This window comes from Biomphalaria glabrata, chromosome 7 (genome assembly GCF_947242115.1).
Source record: "Biomphalaria glabrata chromosome 7, xgBioGlab47.1, whole genome shotgun sequence".
In the NCBI taxonomy this organism is placed as follows: domain Eukaryota; kingdom Metazoa; phylum Mollusca; class Gastropoda; family Planorbidae; genus Biomphalaria; species Biomphalaria glabrata.
This window is the reverse complement of record NC_074717.1, coordinates 30,235,417-30,259,766: the sequence shown is the minus strand read 5'-3', so window position 1 is coordinate 30,259,766 and position 24,350 is coordinate 30,235,417. Positions and strand designations below refer to the sequence as shown.

The following is a 24,350-nucleotide window of genomic DNA, read 5'->3' as shown; positions in this document are numbered from 1 at the left end:
GATTGAATTTTTTTAAAGTATAATTTAACAAAGAATTATCAAATAAAAAAATTAACAAAGTCAGATTAAGCTTGATCTCTAAGAATCAAATTTTTTTTTTCCAAAAAATAGTTACAAAAGTTTTAATGTAAACAAATTAAACACGCGACTAAAATATATACTATTAACATTATGTTACTATCCAGTGAACGATTTGTCTGAACAAATTGTCAGTGAATGATTTGTCGTGAACCAACTGTCTGTGAGCAAGTTTTTGGTGAGCGATATGTCAGGTGAAAAAATAGTCGTGTGAATGAATTGTCGGGTGAACGAAATGTCAGTGAACGAATTGTTGTGGAACCCCTTTCCTCTGCTTAACCATCTGACTTGACTGGGAAAGAGAACATCTTTATACTATTTCTTTCAGAAAATACTTTCAAATTTCTGTGGTTAGCCTGTGAATTGATGAAGATGCCAAATTATTGACCTCAAAAGCTTGGGTCCTAACATCCAATGATTACCTGTAATCATCACAATGACCAGATTCAATACTTGCCTCAGAGAAAATGAGTTTCTTACAAAACAAAAACTGAACATGAATATTAGAATGCCACAGAAGTAAATTTATTGAATAAAGACAAAAGAGACAATGCAAAGTAGGAAAAAGTTTTTTTGTTTTTTTTACATTTTTTTTTTAAACATGCTGATTTTTGTCACTGTGTGCTGATGTAGCCAGCTAGCACAGTATCACAGGCTGGCTGTGGTCTGCAATCCTTAATTTGGGCATCATTGGATAAGAGCATTTCCCAGCATATACAAGCCTGACTTATATTTGTTTTCCCAGTAATGTATGGACATGATGGGCTAATTATGGACCATGATCTAAAACAGTGATGGACAAACTATGCTTCGAGAAATGTGCATTGTTTACATCGTCATAGATATGCGAGCAGCTTTTTTTTAAAGAAAGAAACACCTCACTTCACTCTTAAGAATAATACTGTTATTGAAACTGAGCTTCATTTTGGTATCAGTAAATTTAACACTAGCATTTGTTTACATTGGTGGGCAGGTAATATTTAGCACAACTTATTGATTAATTAAAGAGATTAACCAGAGAATTCTTAATAATATATGAGGTGTTTTGATAGTGTTTAGTGATTAAACAACAAAAATCTTAATTAAAAAAAAAAATTTAGTTTTTCACTTAGAATAGAATTTTATTTTCAAAAATACATAAAAATGATATACAAATATATTATGGCAGCATTATATTTATAACAAAAACAAACCATCACAAATTAAAATGTATTTTATAGTGTGAAATGTCATCTATATCACAATCACTTTCTCAGAATGCAAGAAAAAAATATTTTATTTAACATTTAAAAAACAAAACAGCAACAAATTATTAGACATTTATTCTTAAGGTGTAAACATATGTCAAAAATATATTGATATATTATCCTATATATAGCATTAAATAATACACTAGAACTCAGATGTTCTTGCAGGTCACATTTCACTCCCCATTTTTCATTTTCTACTAAACAATTGAAGTTCTAAACTAACTATTAGTGTTATTTTCTTGAAAAAAAGGCCACAATGGCATTCATGCACTCCTTAGACTGCCAGCGTTCCTCCAGTAGTTGACACTCTTGCTCATTGACAGTTTTCAGCATTTGTAACTCACATTGTCGATTTAATATTTTAGTCAACTTCAAACTCTAAAAGGAGGGGAAAAAAGTGTTCAAGACATTCAAGCCAGATGTTATTAAAACAAAAAGATAGAAATCTCAAGATGCAGGTAAGAGTGATTGCCTTTAAGAGCCACATTAGGAAGCCAGTGGTACTCTTACAATTATACTTATCAAAATAGACCTCAAGTGAAATCAAATATAATTTTCCCATTAATCAGCAATACCAACCAAATCAACTTTGGGGTATTACATCGTGTGGAAAGCCTTTGTCTACCAATATAAAAGTGCCAACTTAAAGAATGAGATATTAAATTTGAATTTAAGTCCAGACAGTTCTGATGGGGACCTGGCATGGATAGCAACAATTTGTTTGACATTCTGCTGCTCATATTATACTTGTGTTAGCAAAAGCAACAGGAAACGTATCAGCTTAAAAGTCAGAGCTCACCTGTGGTGGACACTTGGCAAATTGCTGAACTCTGTTAGCTGTTTCAGTGGCAAATGTAGAGTCGGGGAAAACATCAGACACCAAGTTTCTTTCTTTTGCTTCAGCAGAAGTTATTTTTTTGTTAAACAGAAGCATTTCATTGGCCTGAAAAAGTTTTAACGCCAACTTTTACAAAAGTTTAGAGAAACAAGACTATTAAAATGCACACATTTAATCTTGTGTATTTAAATAATCACAAACATTTTTCATTAATAACACAGCAGAGGATCTTTATTATAAAGTTACTAGTTAGCAGAACAAGAATGTATTAATCAAGAAGCTGGTTGGATTTGTAAATACTTTATCTACTTGCCAGCTGGGTGTGTATATACTTATTTATCTACTTGCCAGCTGGGAGTGTATATATGTATTTATCTACTTGGCAGCTGGGTGTGTATATACTTATTTATCTACTTGCCAGCTGGGTGTGTACATACTTATTTATCTACTTGCCAGCTGGGTGTGTATATACTTATTTATCTACTTGCCAGCTGGGTGTGTATATACTTATTTATCTACTTGCCAGCTGGGTGTGTATATACTTATTTATCAACTTGCCAGCTGGGTGTGTATATACTTATTTATCTACTTCCAGCTGGGTGTGTATATACTTATTTATCTACTTGCCAGCTGGGTGTGTATACACTTCATTTATCTACTTGCCAGCTGGGTGTGTATATACTTATTTATCTACTTGCCAGCTGGGTGTGTATATACTTCATTTATCTACTTGCCAGCTGGGTGTGTATATACTTCATTTATCTACTTGCCAGCTGGGTGTGTATATACTTATTTATCTACTTGCCAGCTGGGTGTGTATATACTTAGATGGGTGTGTAAAGTTACTACCACACAGAAGTTTTCAAGCCAAAAAAAAAGACATTTTATTTTGCATAAATAAATGATTAAATCATTGAAATGAGCAGTCCTAAAAAAATACAATGCAAGTGATAGTCTAACCTTTGCATAGCCCATAAGTTTTGGGAAGGTGTAGGATGAACAAGCTTCAGGGGACTGTCCTAGGGATGAAAATGGAGTGTGAAATGTGGCCTGCAATTCAAACAAAAACATTTTCAATTAGGACACAAAATTTGCAACTACTTTTTGTTTGGCTTTTATGTTCTATTTGTTTTTTGTTTCACTAAAATGTAAACATTACTTATATCATTTAGACTAACAACTATTTTTTCTTCTTCCAGAAAATATTCTGTCTTTTCATTTGTTGGTACTTTTCATCGTAAACATATTTTTTATTTGTCAATATATTTGGTCACTCAATGACTTTCTATTCCTCCTCAAACTATTACCAACTTCAACAAACATTTTTTTTTCAATTATCCTCTATTGTAGAGAGATGGAATAAACATCCTAATATTCGTTATAGTATACAAAAAAAAACCAGACAAGATGAAAAGGTCCACCTATTCACATAACAGAGATTTCCATAAAAAGCATTATCTACGTCTTTGAAAACCTTATCTAAACAACTGAGACAAAATCAAAACAAACATTAGTGCAAAGCAACACAAGATATACAAACAACTCACCTTCTCTGTGGCATACACAACATCACACAGACCTAGAGTTGTCACACTTATTCCAACAGCTGGTCCATTCACTAAGGCAATTAGAGGTTTGGGGAAATCAATGAAGGCATTCACAAAATCTCTGTAATGAAGACAATACAACTATGAGATTAGTGTGCAAGCCATTAAAAATGGTGCTAGTCAAGTGGCTTTAAAAGTTGTAAAATATATTGAACAGTGAAAGAAAAAGATTGCATTTACAGTGACTATAAGATAACTTCAACAGTTCTTAGACACAACAAGAACAAAGCATGTGGAATCTGTCATCTATATTTTCTGTGCAGAATGATTAACAAATATAGAGGACACATTCCAGCCAAATATTTATTGGATGTTCTTAAATAACTGTGGTTAAAGTCATTTCAATTGTTTTCCAAATACATTCATTTCTTACAATGATATGGAATGGTAGAAATGATACCATAGAAGTAGAACATCAACTTTAAAATTTTCTAACCTAATGATAGCAACCATTAAGTAGTAACAATATTGACATCCCAATGTCTAGCATTCTATTTTGACAATTGATGTCACAAACACCTTATATTATTTCACTTAAATAACTTGATTCAGGTTTTTATTTTACCACAAAATTATGCTGGAAAATGTATACTTGTTAGATGAGATGTCATAATAAATTAACATTTTATATGTACCGGTACCCCTGTACTTAAAAAAAATAAATAAATGTTTATATATTTTCCTTAGAAATGCATAGCTTCTGAATCAAAGACTTTCTGGGTTTTCAAATGTATAAAGACCTAATAGCCAAAATTGTCATATAAACTTACAGCAAGACTATTCTGCCATCTTTAGCCATTTTGGGGATCTGATCCATAGAAATATTAGCAAAGTTTGACAGATCATTGCCACTACAGTAATAGTCACCAGAACCTAATTATGGAAACAAAGTAACCTTCAAATATTTTAAAACAAGTTTAAATAAAGAAGAAGAAGGACAGATGATTATTGAGATCCACCAAGAGCAATCACCAAATAGTTAATGGATACAACTATTCAATTATTTTGAATCTAATATTAAATAATTAGCATGTACTTAGTCAATTTGATTAAATGTAAACTATGCATGCATACAAAAACATTTTTTTCCACAAGGCATAAAATGAAACTAAAATTCATTATTGTAGATTGTCTAAAAAAACAACAAAAAAACTTTCTAGCAAAATCTATCCTTCTGAATCATTAAAAAAAATAGCAACAAATGATTCATGCTAGAAAATGTAATGTTTTCATTTAATTTCTAACAAAATGGCAACATGGCCACTTTTCACTTACCAGTTATTACAGCTATCCTATAACGGTCATCTTCAGCAGCTTCTTTAAATGCCTTACCTATGTCTCTGTACATCTAAAAGAAACTAAACATGATTAACAAAACATAGACAGCTTTAAGAAACCATATACAGTAAATCTTATATTGCAAGCATAATTTGTTCTTTGTCTATGCTTTTAAAAACAAATCTTATATGAAAGCAAATTCCTAGATAAAAAATGACATTCAACTCCACCCAAACTTTTCATTAATAAATGATAATAAAAATAATAAAACTACAAGTATCTGCAGTGTAAATATGTTATGTCCATTATGATGTATCATGTTATATGTTTAATAAATTAACTGAAAATCTATCCATAAAATAGAACCATCCTTGGCAGGAGGACCATATTAGACACAAAAAATACCCATGACTAAAGAACCATCAGTAACAAGAGAACCTGCTGTATGACAAGAAAAACAGCTATATCATGAGAGAACAATCAGTAGCAAGAGAACCATCTATATGACAAGATAACCAGCTAGATATAAAGATAACCATCAGTAACAAGTGAACCTGCTGTATGACAAGAAAAACAGCTATATCATGAGAGAACCATCAGTAGCAAGAGAACCATCTATATGACAAGATAACCAGCTAGATATAAAGAGAACCATCAATAGCAAGAGAGCCATCTATATGACAAGAGAAACAGCTAGATATAAAGAGAACCATCAGTAGCAAGAGAGCCATCTATATGACAAGAGAACCAGCTAGATATAAAGATAACCATCAGTAGCAAGAGAACCATCTATATGACAAGAGAACCAGCTAGATATAAAGATAACCATCTATATGACAAGAGAACCAGCTAGATATAAAGATAACCATCTATATGACAAGAGAACCATCTATATGACAAGAGAACCATCTATATGACAAGAGAACCAGCTAGATATAAAGAGAACCATCTATATGACAAGAGAACCAGCTAGATATAAAGATAACCATCAGTAGCAAGAGAACCATCTATATGACAAGAGAACCAGCTAGATATAAAGAGAACCATCAGTAACAAGAGAACCATCTATATGACAAGATAACCAGCTAGATATAAAGAGAACTATCAGTAACAAGAGAACCATCTATATGACAAGATAACCATCAGTAGCAAGAGAACCATCTATATGACAAGATAACCAGCTAGATATAAAGAGAACCATCAGTAGCAAGAGAGCCAGTTATATGTCAAGAGAACCAGCTCTATGACAGCAAATTTTTTCTATTTTTTTTCAGGATTTTTATTATTGATTGCTTGCTTTACCCTTCTATAGCCAGCCCAGGTAGTGGGATAGTGTGTCAACGTGTAGGTACAAACACAAGTGGTCATTCAGTATGTTTTGAGTGTTAAAAAAGACTTAAAGAGCGCCATGCCATGTCTACTACATGTACCTTTTTAAATAAATACAACAACATACAAACTAACAATTTAACAAGGTTACAAAAGACAGTTTGTGTGGAAACACAAACTCAAAATCGGCCCCCGAAGTGATCCACCCAGGCAGGCTTCAATATTTTCAGAAAGTACATCCGAATGAAATTATATCAAAGACTAATGAGAGATAAGAATGTAGAAAGAAGGTTAACAGATCTTGTGTAGTGCCCCAACGGTCCCGCAGATCAAAGTATAGGTGAAAGTGAATGTAACGTTAGATGTGAACCTGGCCTAACTAGTTCCCCTTTCAGACCTTGTGGTCTATAGGGCAGATGATGTAAAGTTCATCTGTTTTTGTGGCCTACGGTTAACGAGGGTGTCATGTCGCCAGCACAACGACCAACCGCCGTTACTCTTTCCCCAACTAATGTCAGGTACCCATTAGAGCTGAGTGGACTCAGAGGCGCCCAAAGATTCCAAAGCTGAAAATCCCAGTCTTCACCAGGATTCAAACCCGGGACCCCCGGTTCAGAAGCCAAGCGCTTTACCGCTCAGCCACCGCACCTCCCCTGGCCTAACTAATTAATCTAATTGTTTTTGAAAAGGCTCAATCTCTTATTCAAATCCTAAAAAAAAAAAAAAAAAAAAAAAAAAAAAAAAAAAAAGTTCACAAAATTAAGTTTACAAGATTACTATTCTTTTTAAATTAGGTCTAGCTTGTAATGCATACTAATTAGCTTTTTCTCTTAAAAAAACTGCTTGCATAACTGATTTAAAAAATTAGATTTTTTTGCTTTCAGAAAAAAAAAAGTAGCCGTTGCATCAGAACTTTGAATGTTCTAAAATTGTGATGTCCGATTTTCAATATTTTTTCTAGTTTACGAGATCTAAACGGGACGGACGGACAGACATTTCGCACAAAACTAATAGCGTCTTTTCCCCTTTCAGGGGCCGCTAAAAAGTCTCAATATAATTTTTTTGTACCTCTATACAGAGCACAACAGATTGAGACAACACATGTTCAAGAAAATGAAAATTGAATTGAAACTAAGAAAAAATGCATTTGTGGGGTGTCATCAGAGAGTTCCTTCAAAGTTGCATACTTATCAAGAAGCCTTAACTACATACTGGCCTCAGAACACCACTTTAGAACAAAAACTCTCTAATCTGAAAACCACTGCACAGTTCATACCAGATATATGCCTGGTTAAAATGATAATGAGAATAAAGAAGAAGTAATGGCATCATCTATGCTAAGTTTTTACAGCACATTTTTAAATTTAAAACATAAAGCAGAGTTGCAATGCCTTTGAAAGAAAGGAAACTTAGTTGTCATGACAGAAAACAACAAAACAACAACAAAAAAAACACCTGCCTGCCAGGTGATGTCTAAGTTGACATGACAGCAAAAAGAAAAAAAACAACACCTGCCTGCCAGGTAATAGCATTTTTTTTTGTTGGTCTGTTGAGCTGCAGAGTAAAAATGCCATCCTCCCTAGTAATCTTGAGTCCTTCATACTGAATACCTGAACCCTGGACTTGAGCTTCTGGTGGAGGTTCAGCCCCAGCCAGCTCATTCACTAAGGAGATGTAGGCTTTCTGTGCATCATCCTGGAGGAAGATTTCAACATAAATAGATGCAATCGTACGTAGTAGGAGGATTTCAGTTTAATTACATACAAGATTATAATAATACTATAAGGGGATGGGTCATGGTAAAGTAGTTAAAGCTTCTAAATATTCTAATTCAAGTGGAGATTAAGATTTTCAGAACATTTCTTCAGAAGCCTTTCTGGAAGCATCGTCACTTAAGCAAATATGTGTCTAGCATCCTTTACACGCAGGTAACTAATTACTTTGAAACAATGTAAATGTACAGCATTCAATAGTAAGAGGAAAACGAAACTTTGAGCTGCTGTGATGCTAAAAATAACACAGTACGTGCCTAAGTTGTATTTTTAAAATATGGTAAATCTCAACTTTTTTAGGTATTCAAATTATTTAACAGATGTTTGCAAGAATGAATGACACAAAAGAAAACACACTGCAACACAGTTGACAGTAGTATAAGCTTTAACCTCAATCTCTTACCTGAGTAATATTTCCTAGATCTTTCCAAGCCTTCCATTTAACACCACCAACAAAATCCATCAATCCAGGCTTCGGTGTATTACACTGACCCACAGTTGCCTGAAAAAATATTTTAGATAGCATGCTTTGCAGACAGAAAAAAAAAATCTCCAAATATTAAATCTTATATATTGGGAGGAAAAAAACAACACTGAATCATTTTCACTTCAGGAAACTTATTAAAAGTAAAAGAAAAGCTATTCCTGCTAAACGACCTAAAACAAAGTGAAGACTACATCAATCAAGATAAAATCATGAAATCAAATAAGCCTCTGGTTTATATGGTACTTGAGCCAGACTAATCAAAGCATTGGGAATTAAATGTTTTTAAAATAGTTTCAGGCCTTATTAAATCAGGACAAGCTACTTAGAGACAAGCAAGATGAAAACAAGATATCTTATCTTATATAATACAGACGTTACTTCAAAAAAGAAGATGATTACGTCCTACGCGTCATGCATTTAGTCATGCATATTAACCAATGACTTAAATTCTGCCAAGTCACTGGTTTTCCTGGCTAGCTCAGGCAACCCATTCCATGCTCTAATAGCACTAGGGAAGAAGGAGTATTTGTACAAATTTGTCCTAGCATATGGGACGAGGAATGTGCCTTTATCTTTGTGTCTTTCAGAGTATTTTATTAAATTTTGTTTTTGTATTTGAAGATTATGGTTCAGTGTTTTATGTATGATTGCTACTTTACTTTTGAGCCTTCTGTCCTGAAGGCTTTCTAAATTTAGTGATTTTACTAAAGGTGTTACTCTAGTCAAATGTGAATATTCGTTTGTTATGAATCTCACTGCTCTATTTTGTGTCTGTTCCAGTTTCTTAATGTTTTCTTGAGTTGAGGGGTCCCAAACGGAGGATGCATATTCTATTATTGGCCTAACCAAGGTTAAGTAACATTTTAGTTTTATGTTCTTATTTGATTTATAGAAATTTCTTTTAATAAATCCTAATGCTTTGTTTGATTTTTTTGTAGTTTCATCAATATGTGGATTCCATGATAGTTTTTCATTTATTATAACACCTAGGTATTTTGCGTTTTTAGTCTGTGATACTGGTTTGCCATGAATAAGATAAGTGGAATTAATTTGTTTTAGTTTTTTTGTTACTCTTAACAACTGACATTTTTCTGGGTGGAAAGACATGCTCCAATTTGATTCCCATTTCTGTAATTCATCTAATTCTCTTTGTAAAATATCTGTGTCTTGTGTTGTTTTTATTGTTCTATATATTATGCAATCGTCTGCAAATAATCTGACTTTTGTTCCTGAACTAATGCAATTTGGTAAATCATTTATGTAAATTAAAAATAGTAGTGGACCCAAGACTGTACCTTGAGGTACACCTGAGTTTACTGTTATCGGTGTTGATTTAGAGCCATTTATTATTACAGTTTGTTCTCTCCCTATCAGAAAGTCTTTAATCCACTGATGCAGTGGACCATTAATGCCGAAATATTTTAATTTTTTAAGCAAACTATGGTGGTGAACTTTGTCAAAAGCCTTAGAAAAATCTAGTAAGATAGCATCTATTTGTTCACTATTATCTAAACCTTTTGAAAAATCATCAATTAGTCCTATTAGTTGTGTTTCACATGATCTATATTTCCTAAAGCCATGTTGGTATGGTGTGAGGACATTATGTTTGTCTAAGTGGTTTATGATGTTGCTACATATTATGTGTTCTAGGATTTTACATGTGATGCTGGTAAGTGATACTGGTCTGTAGTTCCCTGGGTCAGATTTTTCTCCTTTTTTAAATAGGGGGGTGACATTAGCTTCTTTCCAGTCCTTTGGTACTCTGCCCTGGTTAAGTGAAGCCTGAAAGAGTATTTTGAACACTGGGGCTAGCTCATTACTTAGTTCTTTGAGTAATCTAGCTGGAATACCATCAGGTCCAGAAGCTTTATTTGGTTTGGTGTTGGCTAATAGTTTTTGAATTCCATTTTCTTGTACTACTATATCTTCTATGTTGTCTACTTGGTTCAAATTCAGTAATATGTCTTTGTCTCCTGGGGCTGAGAATGCTGATGCAAAGTATTTGTTTAGAATGTTTGCTTTAGTTTCATTATCATTATGTATTATGTTATGTTCATCTTTTAATGGCGCTACGCCTGTTGTTTCCATTTTCTTAGACTTAATGTATGACCATAGGTTTTTGTTGTTATCTTTAGATATTACATTGTTTATGTATTCACTCTGCAGCTGTCTGCTTACTTTTTGGGTTAAGTGTTTAATTTTTATATACTTTTTGTAAACTCTTTCTGCATTAGTTTCTTTAAATTTTCTATAGAGGTTTTCCTTCTGTTTACAAAGCTTCTTTAGTCTATTATTAAACCAGCATTTATTTATTTTGTTTGATGTGTATTTAGTTGGTATATGATTTTCTATTATGCTTTTAAGATGGTTTTTAATGAAATTCCAGAGGTCATCGACTGGTTGGTTAATGTCTTTTTCTAATAAGAATGTTTGTTGAAAGTTTAGTGCAGCTTGGTGTAGTTGTGTTAGGTTACATTTATTCCAGAGTAAGATTTTTCTTTTGGGTTTTGTATTGGCTACTGCTTTTATCTGACTGTGTATTTTTATGATCTCATGGTCTGATAGACCAGGGATAATTTCATAATCAACTACTAATCCAGGTCTGTTGGTTAAGAAGAGATCTAATGTGTTGTTTAATCTAGTTGGCTTTTTAATGATTTGATCTAAACTTAGGTTGTGTAAAGTTTCTATGAAAAGCTCATTTATGTCCTTAAGGTTTTGGTGTTTATCTATGGTTAGTGTTTTCCAATTTATATCAGGTAGGTTGAAATCACCAATAATCCAAAAAACTGCATTTTTATTTGTCTCTTTAAGTGTAGTAATCTGATTACATAGTTCCTGCATGTATTCTAAACTAGAATTTGGTGGTCTGTAAATGCTGCCTATTATTAGGGATGTTGAGGTGGTATTAATTTTACAAAATGTTGATTCTACATTTTTTGAGTTAGGTAAGGTAATTTCTTCTGCTATAAGAGTGTTTTTTATTGCTAAAAGAACTCCTCCATGATTATCAGCCCTATCTTTTCTAAAAATTTCATAATTACTATTCTATATCTATTCTTTAAAAGGATGAAAAATCTGATACATGAATCTTAAAGCTTCTTTTACTTAGAAATAAAACAACAAAACGCTATACAAAAAGTACTACATTGATCCCTTAACTAAAAGATTTTTAAAATATATAAATTAAAATATAAATACCTAACAAAAAAAAAAATGCTACAAATTAAGAACATAAAGTAACATCTACATCACTGTTGCAGACAGTTGTTAACTTATAGAACCAAACTGGTGGTAGACAACTAAACGGCTGTAGGCCTATTATATTGTTAAATAGTAAAATGACCACTGACGACAATGCCACTTATCTTGCATCATTCACAACCAACCGCTTACCTCTTTTCACCGTCACCATAGAAACACACACACACGCTCCATAAAAATCACCTAGTTAAAGATAATTCTATAAATATTTCCTAAAGGAAACAAATAAATCCTCTATGTCAACATTATGTTCTAACTCCAGCTTAACAAAAAACTAAAGATACTACCTGCTTAAACAAAGCGTACAACTTGAGTTTAGCTTCATTTCCAGGATCCTCTTTCAATGAGTTTAAACGTTCCTTGGCTTTTTCAAATTCTTTGTCAAAAGATGGGAAATTGGCGACTGATGAAGTTTGAAAGCATCTTTTTCCGAGAACTCTTGGAAGAGCTGTTGAGCTTGAAATATTAAAGTTAAAGAGTTTTTAACATAAATTGTTATTAAATTAATATTAATGCAAAAATATATTAATTGTAACTGACTGACAGGAAAAGCATTCTATATTAAATCTAAGCTAATATTTTTTTTTTCAGAATTTGTAATATACGCTGAAAGAAAAGTAAATTTTAATATACAGATAAAACAAGAAAAACATAAAAATACATTTTTTAAAAGGACAATAGCTCCTTTAAATAGCTCATGGAGCAATCATTTCTCTCCTTATCACTAAAGAATGTTAGATTTTAAAAACAATTACCCTGCCATATACCCCCCACACACACAATAAGAGAAAGAAACCTAGTTTTGTAATGGGCCTAGTCAAAAATCTAAGGTTGAGAAATGATGACTTGAATGACTGAGTCTTACTGAGAAAATTGCTATTGGTGTAAGCTGCTATGAGGTAAAAATTTGTCATAACTGAAATTTTTTTAACAGTTAAAACCTCAAACTTTAAGGTACACATGGCGGCTGATGCCATCTTTCTGTTTTCCAAGAGTTAATTATTGGGTGAAGTGTAAATGTAATAATTAGATCTGGGTGAGATAAGAGACTTTCATAAAATACAAAATCCAAAAGCTATTATTAACATTCTCATTTTACATGTTGGAGGGTTCAGATCAGTAATCCTATATCTGAGATGAACCATGCAGTGGTTTCCAGATCAGTCAATCAAGCCAATCATTTATATAACTATTCAAGATTAACCACTCCAATCAATCAATTGACTTGATTAGTCACACCAGATTCTGCCCTGTCTAAAAACAAAAAAAAAAACTAAAACCTGTGATTTATCTGGGTGCATCTATTGTCTTCAGAGACAGAAGGAGACATTTATATATATATGTTTTGTTTTCTTTCCTCCCAAAATGTTTTAAATTGCATTATAATTTAATCTTGAATAGTTTCCCTTTGGAAAAAAAATAAGGATTTTTTTTTATTTTCAATGTGTTTTTACCAATAATGATGTTTTTAAAGAGAAGGGGCTAAAAAAGAGCTCTGTTTTTCTATAGTTATTTTTCATAGGGTGGTGATCTATGATAGTGAGCTCAAGACAATTAATTCAGAGGTTTTATACATGTTATGTATTAAGTTTTGTGAAAATATGAATAACTATCATAAACAAAATTTAAGTTCAATTTAGATCATAAAATATTGCTTAGATCTAATCTATATGTAGTTCTAATGAGACTTGTCTACAGTCAGTAAGCTTTTATTCTAATATCCCCTTATCCAAAATAAACTTTTATTTTGGTTTTATAAACATCAATTTGTTTTATCTAAAAAGGGTGTATGTGCATTCTCCCAAATATAACATTTTCTGATAACAAACAAAAAAGCTATTAAAGTTTAATCATAACAGAGTAGTTTCAGTAGTGAGATACATATAAACAAAATGAATAAATCAGCTGTAACATGTAAAATAATTACAAAGAGAAAGAATTAACATGAATATAATTTACTCTAGTAATAGATCCATAAGATGCGAAGTGGGGGAGGGGTGGGCAGAAGGCAAAGTTAGAACCTGGGACCATTGACACAACACTCCAGAGCGCATAACACATGAATAGGCAGCCATATATATTCTAGCTTTTATATAGCGCTACTTTCATGCTTATAGCATGCTCAGAGCGCTTTTGGTCCAATCTCATTTGTGGACCAGTGGGGGGGAGGGGGTATCTAGGAGTTCAGTAAACACAGCTCTGCCCGAGTCGGGTGTCGAACCTCGAGCCCCCTTCTAGGTAGCCAAGCCAAGTTCAAGCGCGCTTAGCCTCTCGACCACGCTTCAAGTGTTATGCTTTACTCTTTTAGACAAATATAAAAATAATGTAATAAACTAATAAGTATTGCACTGTAAATTTTTTTTCTTTTTACAAATTGAGATTTTCTGTTTCCCCTAGAAGTCTATTTCCATGTAGAAATGTAATACATATAAATTATTTAAGAAACCCGCATTTGCATACATTCATTCAGTTTTATGCATATCCAGTTGTGGATCAAATCATATGGGTTGATTTTGACACCCAGTCCGCCCCTACAGAATGTCTTTATTATAATAATAATTATACTATTATAGTTAGTATTGACTTAGTTACAGTATGAGTATACATATAGTTTATTTATAATATATTATTATAAGCCTACTGATGTTACTATTTAAATGTATTACTAGTAATAGGTCTATAGCCATCTATAGTAGCCTATATTAGCAAGAAAAAAAGGTAGAAAAGTATGAGTCCAAAAGTCAAAGTCTGAATAAAAACTTGATAAGGATAGAGCAAACATGAAAGGGAAGAAAAAAAGGGGGGGGGGGGGCAAAGTCTGAAAAACTCTGGTTAATAAATTCAATTTAATTACAATAAATTTCAAATCATTGCCGGTAATTAAAAATCCGACCTAAAAATTTTGCTTTAATTTAAAAAAGAGAAGCATACAAACCTATTCCAAACATCTGAAAAATAAAACAAACTGCAAAGATGTTTGGACTTTGATACACTAGTAACACTTCGAACCGATGCCATTTCAGAATTGTGTTTACAATAGCAATGCAATAAGGCCTTTATATAATATATATATAGGTTTGTGATAAAAACTTTTTATTAACAGTGATCTCCACTTGACTGGACGTATATAATCTAAATTCAAATTTAAATCCATACTATTTTCACTCTTCTTAATAAATAAAATTTCGTTCTCATAAAGAAGTAGCGTCGCGCCTACCTGCCAAGATATTTTATTGTAAATATTATTGACATTTCGCATTGATTTAATGAATAAAATCTCTAATCTATATTTATAGCCGATTATAAAATATTTGGCTGCAATATTGATGCGATTTCATGTCATGTTATTCGTTATTTTCTTTCGATTTCTATTCACTGTTACAAATATTTAAAGTTTATATAATATGATTTTTAATGAAATAAAAAATTATCTATATTATTTAGATCTGGATAAGAGATCTATTAGTCATAGATTCTATAGCCCCATTTTTATAGGCCTCAAAATTACTCTTAAAAAAAAGAAATGAAATGAAAATGAATTTATTTTTAGAGTCTAGAATAGTCAAAATCTAGATCTAAGATTCTAAGCCCACTGTAACCCAGAACCTAAAGTTTAGTGGATAAAAATATCAAGATCTATTTTTATTTAAAACTCTATATCTAGATTAGATTCCACAATACTCTGTCCAGATGTAGAGTCTATTAAGTCTGTTATTTTTTTTTTTTTTAAAAAAAGGTTTTCTTCAAATTTTCATATGATGCATATTTTTAAAAATCTGGAAATGTAAATACACAGGTCAGGTTTGTTTTGGTTTTCCACGTGTTGCTAATTCAACTCCTTGTCTGCTGGACTGTATTGTTTTAGATCAACTTTGAGACTAAATCTAGATTCTAAATGAACTAAATCTACATATCTAGAATACTCTAGATATAGATATATTTATAACAAGAAGTGAGGCTAGAGTAGTAGGCTAGAGTCTTTTAATATTATTCAAATATATAGAGTCTAGACTAGATCTAGATTCTAGATCATTAGTAGATCTACTTAATTAGTTAATAGTACTTATTTAGTCTTATTTTATTATAAGACAATAAGTCTAAGACTCTACTAAGACGTCTAAGACTTAGATCTAGATCTATTAGATTCTAAGACTAAAGATTCTTCTCTGGACTCTAGATCTAGAAACTAGAATGGCATTTATCTACTATACTACTAGATCTAGATTATATATTTATATATATTATAATTATTATATAATCTTATAGATCGAAATGAAAATGCCATTCTAGAGACTAAGGTCTAAGAGAGTCTTTATTTATAATTAATTATAATATCTTATATTATATAATACAGACGTTACTTCAAAAAAGATGATTACGTCCTACGCGTCATGCATTTAGTCATAGTCATGCATATTAACCAATGAGTTGTTAAATTCTGCCAAGTCACTGGTTTTATTTTATTATTTATTATTTTATATAATATTTATAGATGATTTAGATCTAATTAGATTCTAATGATGATTTACTAATTTAGTCTAACTCTAAATTGACTAAATTACTAAAACTAAAAGTTTTTACTAAAAGTAACTAGAATCAGTAATTTACTAATTACTAAACTAGATCTAGATTGACTAGATCTGTAAAAAAAATAGATCTATTACTTATTTACTATAATCTAGATCTAGTAGATCTGTCTAGCTAGATCTAGTAATAAATAAGTCTAGTTACTAGAATTCTAGTACTAGATCTATATTATTATAGATTTTTCTAAGTAATTAGAGTTTTTTTAAATTAGACTTATTAAATTGAATAACTTTATTGCCACTTTATTTATATTTAACTATCTATAACATCTATAAAAAAGCTAACAAGATCCTCGAAATAAAGAATCACCCTTTGTGTCAGGATTTTGTGATTTTACCATCACAAAAGAGATACAAGACACAGATAGCAAAGACAAACAGACACAAACACTCTTTTGTTCCCCTGGCAATCAAATCATTAAATAAGAACAATCTGGTATAAACTTTATCACATGTAAATTATGAGTGAGTCTGGTGTGAATGTACACTTTGGTTTCTTATAGTTATAATGTTTTTTGTTTGGTGTAATGCACAAATTGTAAGACAAATTTCCTTACGGATAATAAAGATTATTATTATTATTATGACTTTTATTATATTATATAAAATATAATAATATTTAAATTATATAAATTATAGATCTTTGTAGACTATATTACTATAAAATAGTGACACTATACTAGACTATATAGTCTATATGACTATATATAGAATATATTTAATTTTACTATATCTAGACTAGAGTCTTAATAAAATATCTACTCTAACTGTGAGTCTAACTCTAGTCAGTTCGGAGTCTAGTGGCTAGTAGAGGTCAATCTAGGTCTAGTAACTCTAGTAGTATTAACTTATAGTTATAGTTATAGATCTAGACATCTAGATATGAATAATAGATTATAAATAGAGTCTAGTAGAGAATAGTAGAATAGAGTAGTTTATTTAATCTGGATATTACATGAATTCAAACACTCGCTGTTTTGTGGTCATTAAATCTTTATTTTGATATTTAATATGAAACTAGCATGCTGTATAATGTGCTTGTCCTTTTTCCAATGATTCTGACCCAATTTCCTTTCATTTAGCTGTCTTTTTATGTAAGAAAAATGAATTTCAAATGTGTAAGTCAGGTTGTTGTTTTTTCCTATGTTACCTGGATGACATTACATCTTCCTAGGCGACCTAGGGTTAAGACTATAATTTTTGGTTGGCTAAGTCTATTAGATCTTCTTATCTTATATAATACAGACGTTACTTCAAAAAAGAAGATGATTACGTCCTACGCGTCATGCATTTAGTCATGCATATTAACCAATGATAATGAGTCCGGCAATATTCATAAAAATTCTGTTTTTGGAGCTGTTTTATTTCATTCATAAGCCAAGTTGTTTGATTCCATACAAAAAAATAGGGTGTTTGAATTAAATTATGATTTTCTTACCAAAATTTAGTTCAAATAGCCAGTTTTGGACATCAATGTTAATGATCTTTTATTATATTTGTTTTTTTTTTGTTGTTGTTTTTTTATAGAGAATAAATGGGCAAATGTTTGGAGAGAGCTTGATACATTGAATGAAGTTAAATGCCTAGATCTAGACCTACTAGATAGATCTAGATTTATATAGAGAGAATATAGAGGATTCATTTATTTAGGCAAGAATGGCTATCCTAACCTGTACTATACTACAAAAGATCATCTGTATTAGTATTAGAAATTTATCAAATTAATAAACAAAAAACACAAACATTCAACACACATCTAAATCATGCAAACAAAAAATAATTCAAAAGTCTGTGTAGAAGTCACTATCCCAGTGACCTAATTTTGGTAAAATGTCTTCATATTTTTATTTTTTGTGTTCGTATTTATGCATAATTTGAAAACATCTTAATGATTTCATGTGAGGGGCTATGCCTGCGCTGCCTGGGGATCTTAAAATTTAGTTAATATTAATATAGAATTAAAATCTGAGTTTATTGATGCCTAAATATAGAGACTGTCTTAAATAAATTATGGTGTCTGGAACCAAATAATGTGGGTATGAAAACACATGGCTTCTTTGACCTTAAATATAATAACAAAGATAGGTTAGGGGTACAAATATAAGTAGTCATCCTTATTCTCCATAAACTAAAGACTAAAGAAGATTTGATACTTCATTTTCTTTTCTATGTCGAACCATTGTTAAATAATGCGCTGTCAAAGTCAAACTTTGAAATTTTGGCATATATACTATCTATATAGGTGTTCGAATAGCATAAACTACTCTAGATCTATCATTTATCATCTAGAATAAATATTATATATATTACTAATATTAGATCTAGACAATCTAGCTAGATATTATTATTATTTTATATATATAGCAGCGGTTCTCAACCTTTTAAGCTTGGCGACCCCTTTTTACTATCCCCCACTCTGCCGCCGCCGCCCCCCCCCCACACACACACACAGCAATAGAAGAATACACAAAATACAATCCATATTTTCGATGGTCTTAGGCGACCCCTGACAAATCGTCAATCGACCCCTCAAGGGGTTGCGACCCACAGGTTGAGAACCCCTGATATATATATAATCTATTCTATATTCTAGTTCTAGACTCTGCTCTGCTAACACTCTGCTAAGTGCAAGTTTTCCTGGCTGATTCAGGCAACCCATTCCGTTACCTAATGGCACTAGGGAAGAAAGAGCACATGCTCTGTACGAATTTGTTCTAGTGTATGAAATAAGAAATCTTCCTCTTTTTTTGTGTCTTTCTGAGTGTATTTCATTTGGTTTTGTTTTTCTCTTTGTACATTACATAATACTCAAAATATCTAGATGTAATAATAAGTGAAAAATGGTACTGAGAGATTCACACTTTGGTATATAAATATATGGCCTTGATAACATTGATAATGTTTTTATATTTGTTGAAAAAGATTTTTTGAAGTTTATGATGTTGTGTACCAGTTTTTTGCTATTCTAATAATCCTCTTTTTGCACTGTTAGTTGTCTAAGAAATTGCCAATGAAAATGGATTTTTATCTTCTATATTTCATTGCATGATATTCTAAGAATACCAGTTCCCTTCATTTAATTTTTTTTTTAGACACTCAGTAGTTGGTTGTGTACATAATGTTTCAATGTATTCCTTTTTTCCCTGAGCTCTCTTTGACAGTTGTCAAATTTCTGTTTTATTTTCTCAATATCATCTGTTATAGAGATGAAAGATGTTTCAAGTGATATATTTTCTATTTGGAAACTCCCTTTTTAAGGTTCATCGCTTTTATTAAACAAGAAAAAAATATTTAGTTTGTTTGATGTGCTCCACATGCAGATGCAGTGATGTTTACCTGTATTTCTCTTAGGCTTCCAGTTTAATGAATTCTGTCTTTTTTTGTCCATCACTTTCCACCATTACTTAAATGGGAGTGGTTTTTAAAGCTCCTGTCATTATCTTCTGCCTGATATTTTGTCCCATGGTTTATTTTATGTATATTGGTTTAATACCCTGACCACCATGCTGTACCACTGTTGATGGTCTATTTTGTTGATAAGTATATATATGTTAATGGTGCATGCGAGTCCATATGACACAACAACAGAATGAATCAAGAATATACTTAATAACGCAGGCTGATAACTTCAACAATTTAATAAACAATAAAAAGGGCACAGTCCTCTGTCGTCGCTAGCCTAGCGTCGTCCTCTTAGGCGTCTTGTCCGTTATTCTTCTTGTTCATAATCCTACTCTGTTCTTACTCGTCACATTACTTAGGAAAAACCCGATTCACATCAACTTCTACGCATCTTGTGTCATTACATATTTCCTCCCCCCTTTATCAAAAAAAAAATTTTGTCAATTTTTTTTTCAGTCTAAAACACTATCCCTACTGTCATGTCTGTACAATATACATGGCCAAAATTTTGGGGAAAGACAAAACAAACATATATCTTGATCTTGATGGACATCATCATGTTTCCCATCTTCATCAGTTCCTGGTAAAATTGTCCATGTTCCTATGTCACAAAGTTCACACTGTAGTTGAATGTTGACACCAAGAAAACAATATGTACAGTTCCAATACAGTTATTGGTAAGAAAATATCCGGTATACGGTGTTCTAATCATCACTCATGTCATTGACGATAAAATAGTATAGTCCAGTGTAATAGTTTCACCAACCAATAGTACTAAGTCCATCAAGACATGTATACAGTACCAACCAATAGTACTAAGTCCATCAAGACATGTATACAGTCCCCATACGACGATGCCTTTGTCGATTCCACAGACATAAAACAGTTTTTCAGAGTAAATACACATGTATATAGTCCACATACGAAGATGCCTTTGCTGACTCCACAGGCATAAAACAGAGTTTTTCAGAGTAAATACTGTTATTGGCTATATGTACGTTGGTGGTTGCCACACATCACACCAAACCTTTCCTGTCAGACAAAATGTAATATTTGTGTCAAAACAACTTTCCAAATTATTCTACCTAACTGTTTTGTTGGGTACCAATAAGTATATTTTCTCTCCACTTACCATTTCCAAACTGACCTAGCCTTTTACTAATGAATGATAATGATTATATAAAAAAAATAATGACTGTAGATGATCATACTTACTTTAATTTACACCTTTGACTTTAATTATTGAAATTTTTTTTTATATAATTATCTCCCTTGATTTAATAAAATTCCCAATTTATATTTTACTGAGTTATCTTCCTTTAAAGGAAATAAAATATAGTATTCATATATAAACAACTTATTCATACCCATTGACTAGAACATATATATATATACATGCATAAACAAATCAAAATGAATAATCATTATTTACAATAGTTTATCTCACTGTAACTCTTCAAAGTATTTCCCTTTCTCATTAACATTGTCTTATGAGTGCCATACTATAGCATACAAATAAATATCATAACATATACAACTTATTTACAATCTAAAAGAACTCAACATGTTCATGCACTATACAATTAAACCATTGCTAGTATATATATCTATATATACTTATAAGTAAACCATCAAGAATTTACTTTCTCCAACTATATTCTGCTTCTCCATTTCTTCTTTGGTAAGGTCCATATGACCTACAATTGTCATCAGAGTTACATCTTCTCTGAGGGTTCCCTCTATGATACTGTCTATCATAGGCATTGCTATCAAAATTTCTGTCATACTCATAATGGTCAGATCTTCTATCTGAATAGTCACAACTTCTGCATTGCCTGGCAATATGTCCCTTTCTTTGACATTTAAAACAAATAATGTTTCTTCTCATTTTACCATAAGAATTTCTTTGTCTCATTTTGTATTCATGTCTTCTATTCCAGTTATCTATTTCTCTTTGAGTCATTTCCTTTAGTCCATGTATATTGCCTAAAAGCAAATCATGAGACAATCCTGGTATTGCTAAACCTTTACAATAACCAGTATAAAATGGTGTTTCTAAGAAAACTTTACAGGCTTGATAGCGCTTGATACTGCCATCTATCAACCTTACTTTTTTCTCATAGCCTAATAAACAATCTGGGTTAACTAAGTTACTCCTAATTCCAACTGTACTGCATCCCGAATCTTTGACAAACCTCATAGGTTTCCCATTGATAAAACCAGAGTGTACTCTCACTCTGCTGGTTTCATCTTCTGCAAAATTTATTTCTTCTACACCCCAACAATAGTTCATCTCTTCTACTTCTTCATTATCACTACTTTCTCTACTATCCCTATCATTGGTGAAATACACTCTACTTTTGTTATTTCTGTTTCTGTTCTCTTTAAACTCAACTTTCCTACTCTGCTTCCTGTAACTGTCCCTATTTTCTGATCTATTGTACTTCACTTGTTTACAGTATGCTGCAATATGTCCTCTACCTTGACAATTCAAACAGATGATCTCTCTATAGTCAGTACTATCTCTATTTCTATCATTTCTGCTTTCATGTCTATCTTTACTCTTAGTTTCTTTACTATATCCTACAAAATCAATGTGTTTCTTGTCTTTATTTGAAAATGAATTATTAGGATAAGCACTGCTGTAGGTTCTCATAATAATAACTATGTCCTCTAAAGTTTTTGGTTTTCTCTCTTTTATAAATGACTGTAACTGAGATTCACATTTGTTTGTAAAGTTATCTATCAAAATAAAGTTTTTAAGTCCCTCATAGCTTTGATCTATTTGCTCAAATGACATCCATTTACTGAAATAATCTTTTTCAAGATTTACTGTTGTTTGAGGATCAATCTGACTACTAGGAAAATTTTCAAAATATTTTTTCCTAAATGTACTGGCATTATGACCATAGGCATTAAGAAGCTCTTTCTTTAATATATCATAACTATTCTGAATGGTATGATCATGGTTCTGACAAATAGTTAATGCTTGACCTTGAACAAAATCAAGTAAGATTTGAGACCATTCATTTTCTCTTATGTTACAACTGCTCATTTTGATCTCAAAACGCTTTAAATAGTCTGAAATACTGTCTTTATCTTCTTGAAAGGGCTGCATTTTCTTTTTCAGCCAATGATTAGTACTTTGATTATTACTATTATTGGTTTCAATCTGATTGTCTGGGGCATTGGTAGTATTAATATTAGATCTATCATTAGTATTATTGCTATTAACTTTTTGTTTATTTTGTTCAGCTTCAATTCTCAATTTCTCAAGATCATATTGTAATTTCCTATCTGCTTCTTCTTTTATTAATTGTGCTTCCCTATCTTTTTCTTTCTCCCTTATCTGATCTATTCTATCTCTCTCTATTGTCACCATTTGCTGTACATAGCCAGTTAGGTCCTTCCCTTTAAGTTCTAATTGTTTAGCCTCAGCAATAATTTGCTGGCGAAAAGTCTCCATATAATCAAAGTTTGGAGCTGTTGCCATTATGCTTATTTTATTTTAAACAATGTCTCAATATAGTTTTGATATGGCCTCCCTATTGGCCTAAATATCACAATTTAGTTTTCACAAAAACTCACTTTCAAATACTTCTTGTAATATATATATATTTAAATACCTTTGCTCAATGTTATATAAACAAATATTACCTCAGTGGACTTACTCACAGCCACAATACTTGAATACAACTCAAAATTTTATATCACCTTAATTCAGTGGACTTACTTTAGGCCACATAAATAAATATCATTTACTTTTATCAATACCTCAATACTTAATTCAATGGACTTACTTCTTGCCAATAAATACCCCTAGGACTATTCTAGTCACTAGTCTAGATTCAATACAACTTCAAATAGATAAATCAATATTATACCTCCAACAGTAAATCACAATCCAGTGATACTGACAAAAATTTTATTCTGACCAATTAGACTGTGTTTAAACACATCTATAAAATAATGTCAACCGATTAAATCGGGACAAAAAATCTATATATAAATACTTACTCCTTAGACTCAGTTGTCTTCAGGATAAAATAGATCTAAGGCTCTCATAGGTATAACAATTTAGTTAATACCTGGAAACAATCTAGAATTTATAATCTAGATTAAACGTGGCTTACCTTATCTACTTAAGATAAAATTACTAATATATAATAAGAATAATGTAAAATAAACGTAATAAGACACAAAAAAAATAAATCTATTCTAATGAGATGAGACTTTTTAGAGGAAGTATATACTGAAAGAGACAAATAAAGATAACTTCACTTGACTTCTAAAAAAAATAAAATGTACGTGGATACGAACAAAACAAGACAATCTAAACAATCATCGAGACTTTATTAAATGGAGCAGGTCCACTTTCTAATGTGTCCTATAATGACGCCCTTATCAGGCAACCTGCTCTTAACAAAGATCTACTGTCCCTAAAATAGACTTAATTTAA

At 31.5% G+C, this 24,350-nt stretch overlaps 3 protein-coding genes across 6 annotated transcripts in view; 1 reads left to right on the top strand and 2 right to left on the bottom strand.

The window, feature by feature from the left end:
- Window positions 1–581: 581 nt before the first annotated feature.
- LOC106069959 (enoyl-CoA delta isomerase 2-like) lies at window positions 582–14,994 on the bottom strand. Its single transcript, XM_013229742.2, has 10 exons — window positions 14,839–14,994; window positions 12,191–12,359; window positions 8,556–8,654; window positions 7,896–8,075; window positions 5,049–5,121; window positions 4,544–4,646; window positions 3,714–3,834; window positions 3,127–3,216; window positions 2,128–2,271; window positions 582–1,706 (listed from the first exon to the last, which is right to left on the bottom strand). Exons 1-10 carry the CDS (start codon window positions 14,919–14,921, stop codon window positions 1,560–1,562), a joined length of 1,209 nt encoding a protein of 402 aa, XP_013085196.2. The 5' UTR covers window positions 14,922–14,994; the 3' UTR covers window positions 582–1,559.
- A 64-nt stretch (window positions 14,995–15,058) lies between these two features.
- LOC106053002 (uncharacterized) overlaps window positions 15,059–24,350 on the top strand; it is a 55,066-nt gene continuing 45,774 nt past the window's right edge. For 2 of the 4 annotated variants that reach the window (XM_056036624.1, XM_056036621.1), the window contains exon 1: window positions 15,712–15,855. The gene's annotated coding sequence lies outside the window, so the exon portion shown is untranslated. Of the gene's footprint in view, window positions 15,139–15,711; window positions 15,856–24,350 lie in introns of those variants that run through there. The other 2 variants (XM_056036622.1, XM_056036627.1) reach the window with 2 other exon arrangements.
- Window positions 20,113–24,350, bottom strand: part of LOC106069991 (uncharacterized) — a 38,605-nt gene continuing 34,367 nt past the window's right edge. The window contains exon 9 of the transcript XR_008779044.1: window positions 20,113–20,923. The gene's annotated coding sequence lies outside the window, so the exon portion shown is untranslated. The remainder of the gene's footprint in view (window positions 20,924–24,350) is intronic.

Coding starts and splice junctions, on each gene's coding strand:
- LOC106069959 (XM_013229742.2), bottom strand. CDS start 14,921: ATGGCATCGGTTCGAAGTGTTACTAGTGTATCAAAGTCCAAACATCTT. Junction 8,076..8,555: donor ATCTAGGAAATATTACTCAG/GTAAGAGATTGA, acceptor ATCTTCCTCCAG/GATGATGCACAGAAAGCCTA. Junction 3,217..3,713: donor TTGTGTATGCCACAGAGAAG/GTGAGTTGTTTG, acceptor TTTGAATTGCAG/GCCACATTTCACACTCCATT.